This window comes from Sparus aurata, chromosome 14 (genome assembly GCF_900880675.1).
Source record: "Sparus aurata chromosome 14, fSpaAur1.1, whole genome shotgun sequence".
Classification (NCBI taxonomy): domain Eukaryota; kingdom Metazoa; phylum Chordata; class Actinopteri; order Spariformes; family Sparidae; genus Sparus; species Sparus aurata.
This window is the reverse complement of record NC_044200.1, coordinates 15,999,850-16,017,900: the sequence shown is the minus strand read 5'-3', so window position 1 is coordinate 16,017,900 and position 18,051 is coordinate 15,999,850. Positions and strand designations below refer to the sequence as shown.

General features: G+C 42.2%; 1 protein-coding gene across 1 annotated transcript; it reads left to right on the top strand.

Moving 5' to 3' along the window:
• Positions 1 to 354: 354 nt before the first annotated feature.
• On the top strand, positions 355 to 16,554 carry slc6a1l (solute carrier family 6 member 1, like). The gene is made up of 15 exons (XM_030440740.1): positions 355 to 721; positions 3,452 to 3,860; positions 6,266 to 6,397; positions 6,868 to 6,968; positions 8,870 to 8,979; positions 9,106 to 9,238; positions 11,317 to 11,451; positions 11,542 to 11,645; positions 11,732 to 11,856; positions 12,320 to 12,432; positions 13,427 to 13,558; positions 13,844 to 13,946; positions 14,244 to 14,344; positions 15,251 to 15,418; positions 15,672 to 16,554. Exons 2-15 carry the CDS (start codon positions 3,623 to 3,625, stop codon positions 15,765 to 15,767), a joined length of 1,791 nt encoding a protein of 596 aa, XP_030296600.1. The 5' UTR covers positions 355 to 721; positions 3,452 to 3,622; the 3' UTR covers positions 15,768 to 16,554.
• Positions 16,555 to 18,051: the final 1,497 nt, after the last annotated feature.

Below are 18,051 nucleotides of genomic sequence, written 5' to 3'. Positions count from 1 at the left end.
TATTGCATAATTATGGATTGCGTTTGAAGCCGAAGAGAAATTAAGATTATTTTGCACTCATCCACTTTGATCCGTCCTACATTTCCCTCCGATCATTTGAGCGAGGGGGGACACTGCGGATAAATATTTGGTCACTCTGTGTGCTGATCTCTGAGTCTGAAGCTGGCATGACTGCGTTTGTGGTCATACATTTCCAGGGTCTTTGCCAGCAGTCATCCCTCGTTTCATTTTCCAAAACTCCACGAGCTTTTTCACTGATCCGGCCCTTCTCTGTTGGGAAACACCATGGTTACGGCGCTGGCAAGAGCTGACCTCGGCCGCTGCAAACAAACACATGCACACGGAGCACAAACACACACTGCTGCTGCAGCTACAGTTCCCCCACCAGAATTGGGCGATTGACATATCCCCCACGGCCTCTGGGCCTCACTAGTCAGAGCTAAGCAGTAATCAAAGCAGACACACAGGTCGAACTTTATTATGAACACTCGATACCAGCTGCAGGAACAGCCACAGGTCCTCCGAAAACACAGCAGACAGGAAAGAGCAGGGAAATCAAAAACGGGCAGCAGATACATTGCGGCTTCGCTTGGGCCTGGAGTGCTGCTTTGAAGCTTTGGACTCAATGATGATCTTTTTTCTCGGATATTAAGTTGAACTTTCAGGACTTTCGTGGCGCCGGCGTGATGCTGATGATTTGACGAAGGAGAATCTCCCTCAGGTAGGATTCACCTCGTTCCCCTTCTTCCTCCTCATCGTCTCTCATCAAGTGGATTGGATTTGATCAGTGACAGGGTTGTCAACACAAAGATAATGAAGTTGTGGGTGTAGGGGTTACTGGATGAAACTCTTTGCCAATGGTTTTTGCTGTAATTGTTGAGAGGGACAAAACTTTTTCTGGAGCCCAAGAAAGAAAAAGAAAATGGCTCCGTAAAAGTGTCTGCTGCCATAAACAGCCTGATTTACTTTGAAACTAAATGGACGACATCCTCAAAGGGAATCTCTGATGTGTTCCGTATTATTGGTATTCCTTTGAAGCCGATACCCCGACTCACCTAGACAACAATTTGAAAGCACATTTTTGATCATTTCCCAGCGTGATGCCCAATTGAAGTTGATTGCTTTTTTACACAGTGTGGCTCATTTTACAGAAAGGGGAGTATTTGTTTGATTGACACTGATTATACTGAAGATCACACTGAAACACCGTCGCCGTTTCAAACATATCACTACGACTTTTCCCAATGCTTTGCTCTTTTGTTTTTACATTTTTCAATAAGGGTCAACAGTGTCCGCCGCATATATAATGACCACTTCTTTTCATCAACACCATCAAAAGCTGGTAGACATGATAAATGATGCATCTATTAAATCATTCAAAGGCATTTTCGTCGCGGGACGCTGATTGAACATGAGTACGCATTTCACATTTCAGCCAGCTTTTTAAATCAGTGGTTGACGATTAAGTATGCTGAATACAATGACAAAGCTCAGTGTGATCCGTCTGTTCCAAAGCTTCTCTGTGGGTGAGAATAAACAGTGAAGAAAATGACTGAAAAATATCGGAGTTGAGCGGAGGATTTGCTGGTGTCGAGTGTCAGGCGGGGGCGTAAAGGGGATCTGGCCGATTTCTGGGTCAGTCAATATTTGCTAATCATGAGCAGCTTCCTCCCAATTAACTTCCCGGCCATGTGATATCCTCCAGTCATGAGATTATTCCAGAAGCAACTAATTGCAAAATAATTACCTATAAGATGCTTCACTCTATGTTTAAATTCCTAAACAGCAGGACAAGCAGGTGTTGGCAAGACATGAAGTGTCTAATTTGCGGGCAGCACGTAGCGGAGCCTTTGTGGTGTTTCCGTCAGTGTTGGGGTATTTTCGTCGGCTTTTTCCCCTTCTTTTTGGTATTGTGCTGACTCAGCGTGAGCTCGACCGTGGTGGACCGGAATGAAAGGCGAGGAAGGGATGTGTGAGAAGTGATTAAGATGCACAGTGCAGTGTTCACAAGGTTTTATGCCACCTGCCTGCTCAGACTGTGGTGCTCGTTCTTGACTTTTTCTTTGCTTTGAAATCCTGTTGACGGTACAGTTGTCTTGTGACAGGGTGAATGACGTCTCTGTCGCAGCCACTTCGCAACACGATCACTTGTTTCGGCACTATGTAACTTCAGTGAGAGTTTAGGATCACAGACATGTTTACTCCAACCTCCAAGTTTACAACACATAACATTGTTATTACGTCGTGAGTTTTATTTGTCGTTAACACCTATATTATGTCTGACAAATAGTTACAGACCTGAAATTTGTATTTATGTCAGTAGTGTTACACTCAGAAACTGTGGGGGAATTTTAACAAAATGCTATTTTATTTTATTCCAATTTCTAAATACTATAGCTTTAAAGAACAATTGTATTATTGTTGATGTTATTGAATAAGTGGCTTATCTGTGGTCAAAGGTGCAGTACATAATAATTAGTCACCTTGAATCGATATTCCGTCCAAATAGGGGCAGCAGAGCGACTGCTAACTGTATTCTATATATACATTCATGAGTGTAGCTACTGTTAGCTTGTTATCTAAGTTAGCTGTGCAGCTAGTCCATCCACCAGGGGAGTGTTGGTTTCAACCACAGGAGCTTTGTACTGCTCGGAAAAAGACATGTCAGGCTAGCTGGTTAGCAAACTAACTTCGGTAGATATCTCTTCAATGCAACACAAAGGTGCTAACATAACGACAAAACTGTTCTTTCCTAATATTCTCGCGTACTGCACCTTTCTGGGCTGGAAATGGTGGCCATCTTGAAAAAGTTTCAAGGCAGTGGTTTTCACATGTTTTTGTTTTGGTAACAATACAACAGTAGCTGACCTGTAGGAGTTACTCTCCTCACGTTGAAGTCAGGGAAGTGTAGTCTCCCTAACCAACAAGTCCGCCTGAGTCTTGACCCTTTTGATATTATGTTGTCAGCTTTGATGTTATGTTTTGTAGCTGGCAGACCCAGAAGCAGAAAAGAGAAGGCTGGAGTAAAGTTTGACAGGTTTATTTCACAAAAAGGGATTCTGACGAGGACGAGGGCAGGCAGGTGAATTGCTTGAGCCAGAACTGCAAACAACCAACTGTCCCGGTACACACCACGACATCTGAACCATAAAATATGTCCTATGCGGCCCTCGCCCTTTTCTTTACTCCTTACTCAAATTTACTTCTGCAGGTTTTTTATATTCTCTCACCGATTTATGTGATGGACATTTAGTTTTGGGAGCCGTATAGTTGCTCATGTTATTAAAAGGGCTGTAAAAAAGACTGTAAAAATGCCACAACATCATTAAATAGTAATTTGAGTAGTATTCCCACTACATCAGTCCCAAACACAACAACAAAGCTTTTAGTATGGCCCGTAGATAAGTATAATAACACTTCTTTATAAACTGTGTTCTCCTTCTTTCGACAGATTTTCTGTACATCCAGTGTCAGCACACTGTCCTGAAACTGTTGAGTCAAGAACCAAACTCAGTGTGAGAGCCTCATCCGGACAGGAACAGAGACTTGAAGTCGTCACCATTACAGGCTGTGAGGACCGAGTGACTTCCTGACCCCACTGGTCTGTAGTGGTCCCACCACCATGGGGAAGACTGGGCGGAGCACAGTGGATTTAAACTCCCCGACGGAGGTCAAACAAGCAGTTCCCTTCGAGGAGCTGGATCCTGTAGCGCCCCCTGCAGATGAAAAGAAGAAAGAAGAGCCACCCGACAGGGGGAGCTGGAAGGGAAAGTTTGATTTCTTGCTGTCGTGTGTGGGATACGCCATTGGTCTCGGAAATGTCTGGAGGTTCCCTTATCTGTGCGGCAAGAATGGTGGAGGTAAGTACTGTCATGAGGCTGACAGACACAAACAACCTTCAGGCAGTATAACGTTAGTTCCGATGAAATACTTTTTACTCTGCCTAAACAACATTGTATATGCTCAGGCTGAACCGCCATGGCTGCCCCACTGGCTTGATAGGCAGTATGATCCTAACTCTCAGTAGTCAAGCCGTCTGCCTATCTAGTTCTAGTTTTGTAAATGGTAATTACGATTTTACACAACGTTCTCTGACCCACTGCAACTTTTAAAGTACTTTGAATTGTATCCTTACCTGAGCAAAGAGTAGACACCTGACCTTATATCTACACAGTATCTACTCAGAGAAAGCTGATTTTCTTAGTCTTAATACTGATTGTAGGTTGGGTCGGCTGCCATCCCAAGGCATCAGTAGTTAATGAGTTGTGAATTCTTACAAATTGGACTTTTAAACTACAGAGGCTGGTCCAAATGGCTTGTCCAAGTTCATCTGACTGCCATGACCTGTCTAGTTCTCCACCGCTTAGCAACCTCTTTGATATTAGAAACATGTCTTTTATTATGTCTCTTCACCTGCCTGGCATCAAAGGCACAAACCTCGAACCAGTTTTGTTCCGGTTTGCGCACTTAATTTCAAACAGTTAGGTACCCTTTGTCCAACAATAGCCTGGACCGGGACAGGAAAGTGTTGTGTACCCAAACACCAGACAATAAGGCAGGCAGGAAGACAAGCGAGCTTTGATGAACTAAAGCTGTGGCGCACATACTGAAGGCAGGCAAGAAAGGGCTGGCAGCAAAAAGCAACCACAGTACCATCCAGTTGGAAAGTATCATCAGATAACTTTTGTTGTGAACTGGCGCAATGCAAATAAAGGAACAACGTGAGCACCGCAGGGAAAAAAGCAGAAAAAACAGGACCGGGGAACGGACGTGGAAACACAGACGGACCAACAAAGAGTGAAGGACAAACACATACTTAAATAAACAGGGGCTAAACAACAAATGAAACATGGTTGAACTGGAAAAGCTCATAATATCTCAGAATAGCTTGCACTAAGCCATTGAATGAACCAGACAACATTTTAAACTACAGCCTGCCAATATATCTAGGCTGCTAACAGTACAACACGCCAGCTAACATGCTGTCTGAGCCATCATGTATCCAAACAATTGTCTGCAGCTACCCAACAAAGCACTTCATTTCAGCAGCATCTGAATCGCCTCCACAGACCGTTTTTTTCCTGCCAATTGCCGTTGCTTTGCTTCATGGAGGCTGTGCTACGCTTAGTCCAAACCTCCCAGACACATACTGTATCGGCCCTTCAATACCCCAATGAGTTAGTGCTGCCTGAGCCTGTAAAACTGCCTCGCTTGGACTCCACTTCCTCCCTGGTGAGAGTGTTGGCGCTCCACTCCATACTGCTAAATCCCTAGACTAATCATGCACATTTTAACTTCTCTGTTCAGACTGGTTTCCCATGTAAGAGCTCATCATTCTCTCTAGCGTGTCTACCCTACATCATACACTGGGGCCCCAACAATGGTGGCTTAAGTGCGGATACCTCGGTTTCAGTTTGCCTACAAGGCCTGACGTCTCTTTCTCTTCACACCATCTACCTCCTGTCACAACAACAACAACAACTGGGTGTGCTCCTCACCACTAAGCATTCAAACTTTTAACCGGTCTCTTTATCTATTTCAAACCTGAACCTCGCACTTGAAACCATGCCCCCATTTCCACCTTGATCAAAGAGGGTGAACTCCCAGTCCCTTCAGAGTGCCACTTTTTCCTTTTAAACATGTACACATCTTTATAAAAAGCTGCCCTAGCTTGTTATTTTTTCTCCGTCTGCAGACTTCAGCTGTCTAACCAAGATGCCAACTCAGATTTGAAGTCACTCCATTGCACTTACACTTACTCACTTGTTGTTTCAGTGAATCTTGGACGAGCCTTTCTATCTCTTGTTTTCCTCCTTGACTTTACGACCTTCAGAGTGAACTTTTTCCTTGTCATACAAACCCCAAACTTCCAGTGCCCCTAGACATGAATTAAGTTAGTTGACCCTTCTTACAAGTGTTATTGATTAATAATACTAATAGAGGAACATGCTTCATGGGGTCTTTGACTGATGTTGCCCTTTAAGGAACACCTTTTGAGTTGTAAATGCAAAACTGTGATATTTAAACAAGACTGGATTCAAACATTTTTCATAAATAGATCTTTAGGTTCAGAAAGGGACACTTGATTTGTTCGGATCAAATATTAAATTATATAATGAGCTGTAAGTCAGTTCCATCAGTATCAGTATTACTCATGCCATGTTTATGACAGTATTCTGATAAAAAAACTTCAATCCTTCTGATTGCCATCTAAATCATCGAACCTAACATCTTTTGTCAATCATCTTTGTTTTAATCTGTTTAGGGGCCTTTCTGATCCCATATTTTTTGACCCTGGTGTTTGCTGGGATACCTCTCTTCTTGTTGGAGACGTCTCTGGGACAGTTCACCTCAGTTGGAGGGCTCGGGGTGTGGAAGCTTTTGCCCATGATGAAAGGTAAGATGTGGGTATAAATAGTAAGATATGGATGTTCAAACTGTTGTCATATATACATTTGCGCATATAATTTTAGCTACTGACATGATCTTCCTTCGTGGAAAAAACATATTTGATTGGAAACTCAAATTCTTCCTTTTTCAACATAGTTTATTCTCCAGGCAGAAACAAAAAAAAGGACATTTTCATTTAAGACCCAGTGCTTGTTGGTGGCAGATGCCTCTGAGCTCAAAGAGCTCGAGTGAAGCACATTTAATCTCCTGCCAGCACAGACGGCGACAGTGATAGTCAGTGTGCCGCTGTGCCAACTGATATTCAAACTCAAGGGCAAGCAAACAATAAAAAAATGGGAACAGTGACGAGGATGATGATGATTGTCACTAACTGCTCTGGTGTTCGTTGCCACCTTCATGTTACATTGATCCATAAGATATTTAACTGTAAATGCCGACTTCCTCCTCCTTCCTCAGGTGTCGGTTTGGCTGCAGTGGTCCTGTCCTTCTGGCTCAACATCTACTATATTATCATCATTGCCTGGGCACTCTACTACTTATTCAACTCCTTCGGTTCGGTATGTCACATAATGAATCATGAAGAAGTAGACCTGAACTAGAAATATGCATTTCTGACCTTTATATAGGCTTCAAAGCAATTTATTGATGTCTCTGTGGAAGCTGTTTTTTTTTAGGTGACGTTAGCGGACACCGTTTCTACGTTGGCTACTTTTGCTTTCTGTTAGCGGAGTGCAGAGAGACACAAAGACGAGGCACTCCGAAAATCACATCCTTCACAAAGAAATCCACAGTCCAGCAGCATTAAACAACTTTAAAAAATCGTGGACAGGCCTGTATAGGTAACCAAGCAGGGGCGGTTCTAGGGGGGGGGGCCAACAGGGGCCAGTGCCCCCGTAACTCTGAGTCTGGACCCCCCTGTGGCCCCCCTGACGGGGAGTCTGCATTAATAATACAATGACAGATTTCTTGCAATAATTTTGTTCTGAAGGGAAAGGCAGAAATAAAGTGTCTCAGCAGTTTACTACCCAATCAAAATTGCTGAAATTGTAAACACTGCTTTGCCTGAATGAGGGATTTATCCTTTTTTCTGGGTTGTATGTGCCCCCTAACAAAAAAGCCGGCCCCAACCTGGCCCCCCTATTAAAACTGGTCTAGAACCGCCACTGTAACCAAGAGAAACAGGGAAGGTCTCCTTGTTCACGTCACATTATAATTTGCCCTCATATGGCCAATAAAAATGTAAGTAATACAGGTAAATTGCTACAAATTCTTACACAGAGCGCCTTCGAACGATGAGACCTTCTTGACTGTCTTGGTTGCCTATAACAGCCTATGGACTGATTTCTCTGTAAAGGACTTGTGACAGTTTTCTGTTTTTCCACCAGGAAAATAGCTAACATCAGCTTAGAAATTGAGTTTGCCAACGTCAACAAACTAAACCAATGGACCTCAACGAAGAGTCCAACACAAAGTCCAAAGTCGAAGAAAAATCTTTGCAAGACTTGAAATGCATGTGAAATTGTGGTTTTAATTGACTAATGTTAGCTAGAGTTAGCTTGGAAATGGAGTCTGCTAATGTTCATAAATAACCGGCACCCACAACAATACAGTCCAACACAAAGTCCAACGTCAAGGCTAACATTACAGCAAAGCCTCTGAAATATATTGTGATACTGTGGTCATAGCTGGCTAGGGTTAGTAAGTGTTAGCTTGCGGATGAATTGCTAATTTTTCTTAACCAACTGGACTTAATATTGGACTTGCATCCCCCAGGTGGAAGCAATCAATGCTAATGCTAATTGAGAATGCTAATTTTGCTCTGTGCCTGCTGGAACTAAAGGCCCACTACCTCAAATCCATACTAATAAGTTGATTCATTGTCGGTGTTTCCCCTACCCTGAAGTGGCCAAAACATCAACAGGTTCATGTCAAAACAGAAAAGTACATTTAGGAAAATGATTGTAGACATCTTCTAAATTCTGCTTTTGTACCCAAGTACTGCCAGTCATGCCTTCGTCACCTTATGTACATGAAGAAAAAATGCTCGAGACTTGTTTATCACCTCGACAAGGTTTTTCTCTCTCCGTCTCGGGTTTTCTCACTCTGCGTTTGCACGTCTCCGCATGACTGCCCGTCTCCGCGAAGCCTGGTGGAAGAAACTGAAAGACTTTGCAGGCCTTAGGCTTGAGGATTGAGAGGCAGGGATCAAAAAATATATATTTTAAATTGTTGTGTTATTATCTGAAGGCTGAATAAACACGATTGGCTCATTAAAATTGGGGACTGCGGAGGGTCAAAGATACAGATGGCAGAAGATAATGTTTTTTTGTTCTAATGCAAATCCCCTCGGTTCACATCTGATAAACATCATTGTTTTGTGCCAAAGCCGAGAAATGTTTTATCGTATTCCTGAGCTGCTGGAGCCATGTTTTGTTTACACGTGTGTTTTTGTGTGCAGGAGCTGCCTTGGCAAAGCTGCGATAACCCCTGGAACACGGATAAATGTTTTTGTAACTACAGTCTGACAGACACCACCAACCTGACCAGCGCCGTCACCGAGTTCTGGGAGTAAGTCAGCCAGAAATGTTGCTGCCATACAGTATGTGAATGTGCGAGTGAGCATTGGGGCTATTTCTGGAGGCTATTTGTGCTTATCTGCATCTGAATTCGGTGTGTATGTGTGTGTTCCTGTAGGCGTAACATGCACCAGCTGTCTAGCGGTCTGGAGGAGCCAGGGGAGCTTCGCTGGCCCTTGGTGGGCACTCTGGCTCTGGCCTGGGTGCTCGTCTATTTTTCCATCTGGAAAGGAGTGGAGTGGACGGGGAAGGTCAGACTTTTCAGCTTTACTCCCTGCTCTCTCTGGCTGCATCACATCAGAGAGTCTGCTTTATCTGAATCTCTTCTCCTCTTTTGCATATTTTAATGTCGTATCATTCAAACATGACACGATGTTGTTGTTGGCTGAGACCATTCTTGATTGGCGGAGCCGATTAAAGAGAAAAATTGATCCGGGAGAGCCAGACTGAAAAATGTCAACAAGATTGATTTTCATGATAATTCATCACGGCGCCCAGATGATGAGGCCCAGAAACAGTGGCGATCCCATGAGTTTTCCTGAGGCACTTTTTAGTCGCATGTCTGGTCAACTAGTGGATGGATTGATCCTTTCAGCCTCACCCTCAGTTGTACATTGGGTTCCGTGCGTTAGCGTGGTAGCATACTGAACTGAACTGTTACAAAGCACAAAGTAGGCAGTGAAAGAATAACTGAAATTGAAATGAGCAGGTGGGTAAGAAAGATGTGACATACTTCAGCCCCTTCTTGTTTTCAGTTTATCTCCAAAGCACACCTGGCATGAGTCACAGTGCTCAGGTTATTGATCTGTCCCCCAGATTAGCAGGGGGATTTCATTCATTGATCCAAATACTCACATTCACATAAATTACTGATTTGTTGGACTTGGAGTTTAAAGCTGTGATGACATTTAGGCCCGTTGTCCACTGAAATGTTACAATAAAAACTTTATTGATATTTAAATTTCATAGTTGTTGATCGTTGAGTCGTGATGTAAATTGTTTTTTATCTGCACTGTTGCTCTGGAGTGAGTGCTGGCTAATTAATCCTTTGTGTTTATGGGCCATCATTAAGGCTCCAGCCATTTTCCCGTGCTCTGTGCTCTGAGCTTTGAGCTCCGAAGGTTCTTCTGGCATTAATCTATATGAGTTTGAACAAACTTAATTATTTATTTATATTTCACATCTTAATTTCTTAATGCAGAAATAAGCCTGCAGATGTCCTGTCGCTGCCCCTTTTAGCTTATTACTCTAACATTGTCCAAGTCCAAATTTAATAAGAATATCAGTGAAAATGACAAGAAACATCAGCGCCTGGCAAAAAAATATTTATTTATAATTTTATTCTGATAGTAACAGAAGAGAAACTCATTACGCAGCTTTATTTTTTAATCATTTATATTATCTATCAAAAATAAATGCTTGTGTGGAACTGTGTGGAGCCTAATTAAAGGGCAAAACTACCTAAACAATCCCCAGTTTTCAAGCTTTATCACTTTAAAAAGTGCAATAAACTATATATTGCTGGATTTTAAGTCTCATTGGCTACTTGATGCGTCAGTCATCCGGAGGCCGGTGTGTATGTGGCTCAGGCGAGAGGAGAAAGAAGAGAGATTGGGCCACATGTCTACACAATCACTCATCGGCTGTTGTATACTTTCCTGATTAGAGGGTTTTAATTGTCTTTATCAACCGGCTCTCGTCGCTTATACCCAAAATAAGCATGAATTCTTCCTTGTTTTAATTTGATAGTTACGTGTCTTAATACTCAGTTATTCTTCTCAGACTCTGACTCTGTTCGCATCTGCTGTCCACGTTTCACTCAGGTGGAGAAATAGAGTCGGTGCTAAAAATTATTATTTAATCCCAAACTGCTGAACTGATCACGGAGGTGATAGGTAAAGAAAGAAATCACTCTGCCTGCTGCCTCGGATTTTTTAAATTACAGCAAGTCGAAGCGATATGTGCGCGCAGAGACACATTTACACATCGACTGCCAGGGATAATTGGATTTTAATGTGTGCGAGAAAAATGAATTCCCCTAAAGCCCTGGCCTTGACGGACATTACCGATTAAGCATCATCATTATGCTACAGAACTGCCGGCCACATCCCCTCTGCAAAAAGAAGCGATGGAAGTATTCCACCAACATACTTTACTCTTCGTAGACTGTGGCGACACAAGTTGATGCATCTCTTTTTTTACTTTAGTTACTCAAGAGAAACTTATACATTCACTCATTTCTTAATTCTGCGTAAATCAAATGTGCGTCTGGCTCTGACAGAATGGAAATCGTATGTTCATTTTCTCTCTCTCTCTTTCTCTTTCCTAGGTGGTGTATTTCTCAGCCACCTATCCCTACTTCATGCTGTTCATCCTGTTCTTCCGCGGGGTCACCCTGCCCGGAGCCATCGATGGGATCCGCTTCTACATCACCCCTGACTTCAATAAGCTCATCAGCTCCGAGGTAGACAGTCCTGCACACATCCAGTTTCATGACACACAATCAAACAGACATGAATATGGGAGCACGCTCACGCATCTGTTGTCTTGACAGGTGTGGCTGGATGCAGCAACTCAGATCTTCTTCTCCTACGGGCTCGGCCTGGGCTCGCTCATCGCACTGGGGAGCTACAACTCTTACAACAACGATGTTTACAAGTAGGAAACATGCGGTCACAAACTTTGTGTACACATTGATATGTTGGTCGTATTCAATTCGAATTGTTTATCCCTTTCTTTTTCAGGGACTCCATCATAGTGTGCTGCATCAACTCCTGCACCAGCATGTTTGCCGGCTTCGTCATCTTCTCCATTGTAGGCTTCATGTCCTATATCACCAAGAAACCTGTGCAGGAGTTGGCGGCATCAGGTGCAGATGCAATACAGAACAGGAACACAGGAGTATAATCAGAAAAAAAAACTTCTGACACTTCTAAGGCATATGGTTAAAGAGATTCTCTTCCCATCCTTTCAGTACTTCAGATAGGCAAGACACACCAATGTTGTTGTTTTTATAAACCGGAGAGAAATATTGTCAGACTGGGGACGCGTGTATTTGACCTTTACACAAAGTCCTCTCTGACAAATTGACCGGCTTTCAGTCCTTCGCTGCACATATACGTGAACACGTTTGGCAGCCTTGGAAATGTTTTCAAATGTGAGCGGCTGTCTCATTCAGTTCAAGTCAAATTCAAAAGAAAAAACAAAGTAAAAAGTATGGCGCTGTTTGTGTTTCTGATGCATGTAAATATGTTAATGCTTACGAATTTGAGGAGGCTGCAGTATAATGTGATCAGACAAGTTAAAATGTGTCTCTTCTGTGTGGCATTTAGGTCCAGGTCTGGCGTTTTTAGCTTACCCTCAGGCCGTTACCCAGCTGCCCATGTCGTCTCTGTGGGCCATCCTCTTCTTCTCCATGCTCATGATGCTGGGCCTGGACAGTCAGGTACAAGCAGCACACTCTTCACTTGTTGCTGAACATTATTTAGTGGAGTAGTTTTTGGTCTCATCCATTGTTCTTCATTGATGCTGTGGGAGTTTGTTACTCTGAAATACCAGCATCAGCTACTGTGTAAATGAATTATTCATTAATAATTGATTTGGATCATGATGTCCTGTTCAAGATAATACCGAAACCTTAACTTCTGACTAACAATGAAGAGTCTCTACAGTGGTGAGATGAGATGTTCTCAACTTCCGTGATCGTTAACCACAATTGAACAAATAATGGAAAAGAATACTAATGTTACACCCAAATATCCGATATCCCGTCAGATAACACATCCAATATCCAACTTCTTGCAAGATAACTCACCCAAATATCCAAATTCCTGCCAGAAAAGACACCTAAATATCTGACTCCCTTCTCGGTAACGTGCAAATATCCGACTTCCTGGCAGATAAAACACCCCAAAATCCAACTTCCTGTCAAATAACACATCCAATATACAACTTCCTGTCAGATAACACATCCAATATCCAACTTCCTGTCAGATAACACATCCAATATCCAACTTCTTGCAAGGTAACACACCCAAAAATCCAACTTCCTGTCAGATAACACACCCAAAAATCCGACTTTCTGTCAGATAACACATCCAATATCCAAATTCCTGCCAGATAACTCACCCAAATATACAACTTCCTGTCAGATAACACATCCAATATCCAACTTCTTGCAAGGTAACACACCCAAAAATCCGACCTCCTGTCAGATAACACACCCAAAAATCCGACTTCCTGTCAGATAACACATCCAGTATCCAACTTCCTGCCAGATAACTCACCCAAAAATCCGACTTCCTGTCAGTGGTTGTATTGCATTGTGGGAAATTTAGGCGGCAGGTTTTGACAAAGAAAAATATGCTTGGAATAAAAAAGATCTGCTGCATTAGTTTTCAAAGTTCTGACTCACGTCTCTTAATATTGCCCTGTGTTAGTTCTGCACAGTGGAAGGCTTCATCACCGCCCTGATGGATGAATATCCCATGGTGCTGAGGAAGAGGAAGAAGGTCTTCATCCTCATCGTCTGTCTCATCTCCTTCATCATCGGCTTCTCCAACATCACACAGGTATATAGTTGAGTTTACACAGTTTCGTACAAAAAAACTGCTCTTAACATGCCGGGCGGTATAGTGCACGTAGTTTTATATGGAAGTCTCAAAGCTAAATCTGCATAAATTTTTCGAACACGAGGAAGAAGAGCCCGCTCCTGCATTAAACATAATGACAAAACGATCTCACAGCAACCTGCGCTGTACATTCATCATGCATATTTTATATAAAAAAGACAGTGGTGTTAATATTGAGCCTATAAAGCAGATATGTGTTTCCGTATGTGCGTTGAAATCCCCCAGGGTGGTCTCTACGTGTTCAAGCTGTTTGATTACTACTCCGCCAGCGGGATGTGCCTTCTCTATCTCGTCTTCTTCGAAACCGTCTCCATATCCTGGTTTTATGGTAAGAAATGTATTTTAATGGAGTCAAGAGTGAAATCAAACGTTACCACAGCTGAAATAAGTCGAACAAGCCGGTTAGAAAAGGATGATATCGCGCCGAGTCGCCTCATGAATCAGGCATGTAGATTCACTATATAAACTGTAGCTGTCCAACAGGAAATTACACTTATCTGCTCCACTTCCTGTGATAAGACCTTCTCTTTCAACATGAAATGATTTGTTCTGGTAGTCGTTATCTCCACACTAACAGACACACACACACACACTTCTTCTTTGTCCTCCTGTCTCTATGCCACAGGAGCTGAAAGGTTTTATAAGGACATCGAGGACATGATCGGCTACAGGCCATGTGGCTGGTGGAAGCTCTGCTGGAAGTTCTTCACGCCGCTCATCTGCCTGGTAGGCGGCGAGTGATTGTCGATTTGACCCCCATACCATGCCTTTTTTCCAAGTCGAATGTGCGCTTCCATCTCCCTCGTGGAGATCTATGAACCCATCGAGCCAGACGAAGTGCCGATAGGTGGAGAATTGATGACGTTGCTTAATCGGTTTCCTTTAGCTTCAACTCGTGGGCTTGTCAGGCCCTCGGGGAAATCACGGCAACGTCTTCATCTTCACTAATGAAGTGATAAAAGAAGTCTAACGTTACATAGGCGAAATGGAAAATTATGGATATTCTGCCAAAAATTGAAGTACAGCTTATTCATCACTGATTGGCAAATGACATCCAGGCTAGACAAATAGGTTAAACTGGGCTGAATGGTCTGGTGTTAAATAGCTACACAACTAATGGATGGATTGCCATAAAATTTGTCACGCACATTAATGACTTCATGGTCAGGTTTGAAATTTTCCTTTATGGTTTAAAGGAAAAGTTCTCCTGCAAATGAAAATCTAGTTATTATCTAGTCACCGTCATGCCTAAGGGAAAGTCAGGTGAAGTTTTGTAGTCCAACAAGACATTTGTGGAGCTTCACATCAAAACGGCATTCTCCTAAACAACTGAAGTGGATGGGGATTTGCTTTAAGGCATTAAAAAACAACCAAAAAATACAAAAAATGGAGCCATTCTATGTATTTGTTAGCTCATCTGGTGTAATCCAAGTCTTTTGAAGCCTTGAGAACCCCAAAAGATATTATTTTCATCAGTCCTAAGGTGCACCTAAGCTAAGCTAGCTGTTGTTTTTGAGCAACAGGTCCATAAAAATATAATAATCTCTACATCTTTAAACATACAGAAAACCATCCTGTAGCTTCATATTCAGCAAGACTAAATGAACTTAATGTACCGAATTATCATTGCAGGGGGTGTTTACCTTCAGTGCCATCGAGATGACCCCCCTCACCTTGGGGAAGTATGTGTACCCGCTGTGGGGCCAAGTGATCGGCTGGTTCATGGCGCTGTCCTCCATGGTATTGATCCCCGGTTACGTCATCTACATGTTCTGCACCACCAAGGGCAGCATCAAACAGGTACGGACCTCTTCCACGACTCACTGTTCAGCCTGTTGTTAATGTCTTTTAGCTGCAGTTAAGGAGTGCTGATCGTTAATCATTTGTTATTGTTTGTTTCACACAAAATCAGATTTTGTTGATTTAAGAGACCATCTTAAAATGTCTTGTTATGAACATTTAGTTCCATCAAACATTCCTGATCTTAGAGATTCACCTTTGAGCGTTAAACACTGATTCCAAGACTGACGAAGCCCTCTCTTTACTTGACCAGCGTTGGCGGAAGATGACAACCGCCCTGGAGGATGAGAAGTCATCGAGGCATGAAGAATTTACACGCACGGGGAGCGTGGGCGAAGCTCGCGTCTAACCAGGACTGTTCAGGTCGAAATAATCTGACTGCCATTTTCTCCCCTCTGCCTTGATCTGCTGTAGCTGACATTTGAAATTTTGACAATTGGACAGACGGGATCTTGTACAGTAGTTTACGACAGTGTTTTTTTTCTCCATCTTAAATTGTGCCGAAAAATCAGGAAAGGATTGGGGGGGGGGGGACACACGTAAGGCTAGAACATTTCCTTTTGCTGAATGAATTGATGCTATAAATCAGCACTGAAATGATATGCATACACCACATATATACCACAATGTCACCCTACTTGTATATTTTCTCAACTTCTCAACAAAATCACTGTTTATAAGGCCACAAATGTCATAAATGTTGTTGTACAGAGGCATTAAAAAATCTGGTAAAACTTGATTCTAGGTGTGAAACTGTGATGCGTCAGATATAATTTGCTTGTGGTAGCTTAAAGAACAGACAAACCAGCCACTGTGATGTTTTTGACTATATTATTAATGTCATTTAAAGGTGTACAGGCTGTTTGTCGCTCTCAATTAACCCCCGCTTGGAGATATGTTATAAATGATGTTGTTGTGTAATCGAAAGTATTAGAAGACTGTAAATATAATCGTGTCATTACGTCGAGTATGTTTATTTTTTAAGTTGTTTCATACCGTGGATTGCGTTCAGTGCGATAAAACGCTCTGATTGGTCGGTTGTGGGGCGGATTATGTCAAATGATGATGTATGAAGGATTTTATGTCAGTTTTTAATGTGTTAAAAACTAAAAATAAACTGCAGCTGGTAACTCATTTCCTTTCTCCATCAGCATCTCACAGTGTAGTGCCTGGTAAGTCCAGTGATGGAGTGTAACTGAGTTTTACACATTTTTTTATTGTACGAGTCCAGAAAATGTTTTGTGATTACTGAAAACGGGTCCATTACACAAGCGAGCTGGTGGCAAAGTGCTGTAACGTAATGCATCAGCCGCAGCGCTGTGGAAAGGTTGCCCTGTTCTTCTTTGAGGTAAGTGATGAAATACTGAACACAATCATTCATCACCGGTGGGGAAAGCGACTGCGGTAAAGGCCAAGTTTGAGAGAAAAATCATCTGTTAAACCTGAGCTAACATTTCTTTTCTTTTTTTTTGGGCCACCAGGGGGCAGCAGAAACAAGCTGTACACAAACCACTGACACAATATATCTTAAAGTCGTCTTTAACAAGGAATGTCAAAGTCATGTGTCTGGTGACCTCATAAATGAAACCCCCCAATAGTCACTTACCTTTTAGCTCTGGTTTCCTCTCCTGCAGCTTCAGTGGGAAATATTTGTCTCTTTAGGCGCTTGCTGTTCCATCACAATCACCAGCTAATTACCAACACTGTCTTTCTGCTGTGTGTTGCCGGCTGATGCACAGTTTGTTTTGTGAGCCTATTAACTGAAAACAGCAGCTGCTGGAAACACACTGGTGAGAGCAGAGATTTACTAAAACTTTAAAGCTGCGGGATGGAAAAAAAAAACAAAACGATGAGCTGATAGACTCTGTGACAGCTCACAGAGAGAGAGAGTAACACTTTATATTATCCTTGCAATAAGTTTTAGCAGATAATAAGGCTTATTAACATTAATTTTAATGTACAATATGTAACTTCTGCCACTAGGGGGCTCTCTATCAAAACAAAACAAAAGACATTTGCAGCTCTGATGCTCTGTTGAGTGCTTAATTCACTGAGAGTTGACCCCAGGTGTATGTCACCGCTAATGTACATTAGAGTGATCTGGCTGTTTGGGGCAGATGAGTTTTGTCTTTCCGTCTCGTTCCCCAACTTCTCTATCCTGGAAGTAGTGACGGCCAGCCGAACACGTTAACTTGAGTAAACATGGGGATTTCTCTGGGTTTGAACTTTGTTGGAAACATTCGGGATAATGTCAAGTACACAACTCAAAATATGTCACAATGGCCTGATCATTTTAATACATTATAACCTGAAATTCCTACATGTCATATCTTTAAGTGTATAATAAAGAATGTATTAATCTTAATGAGATATGTGTCTGTTCAGCTGCTGTTAAATGTCTAATTATTCATCAGTCTTAAAAAAGCTTATTAAAGGTTTAACAATGATGTAATAGATGGGTGTTTGAAATCCTGTTATAAACAATAATACCTCTTTTATTAATGTGTTAAAGCATCTACAAGGAAAGTGCAAATAACTGTCTTATAGTGTAAAATTTAAATGTTAGCTTCACGGTGTAATGAATGATAAAATGCGGCGTGATATATGAACTATATTCCCACAGCGGCTCCACA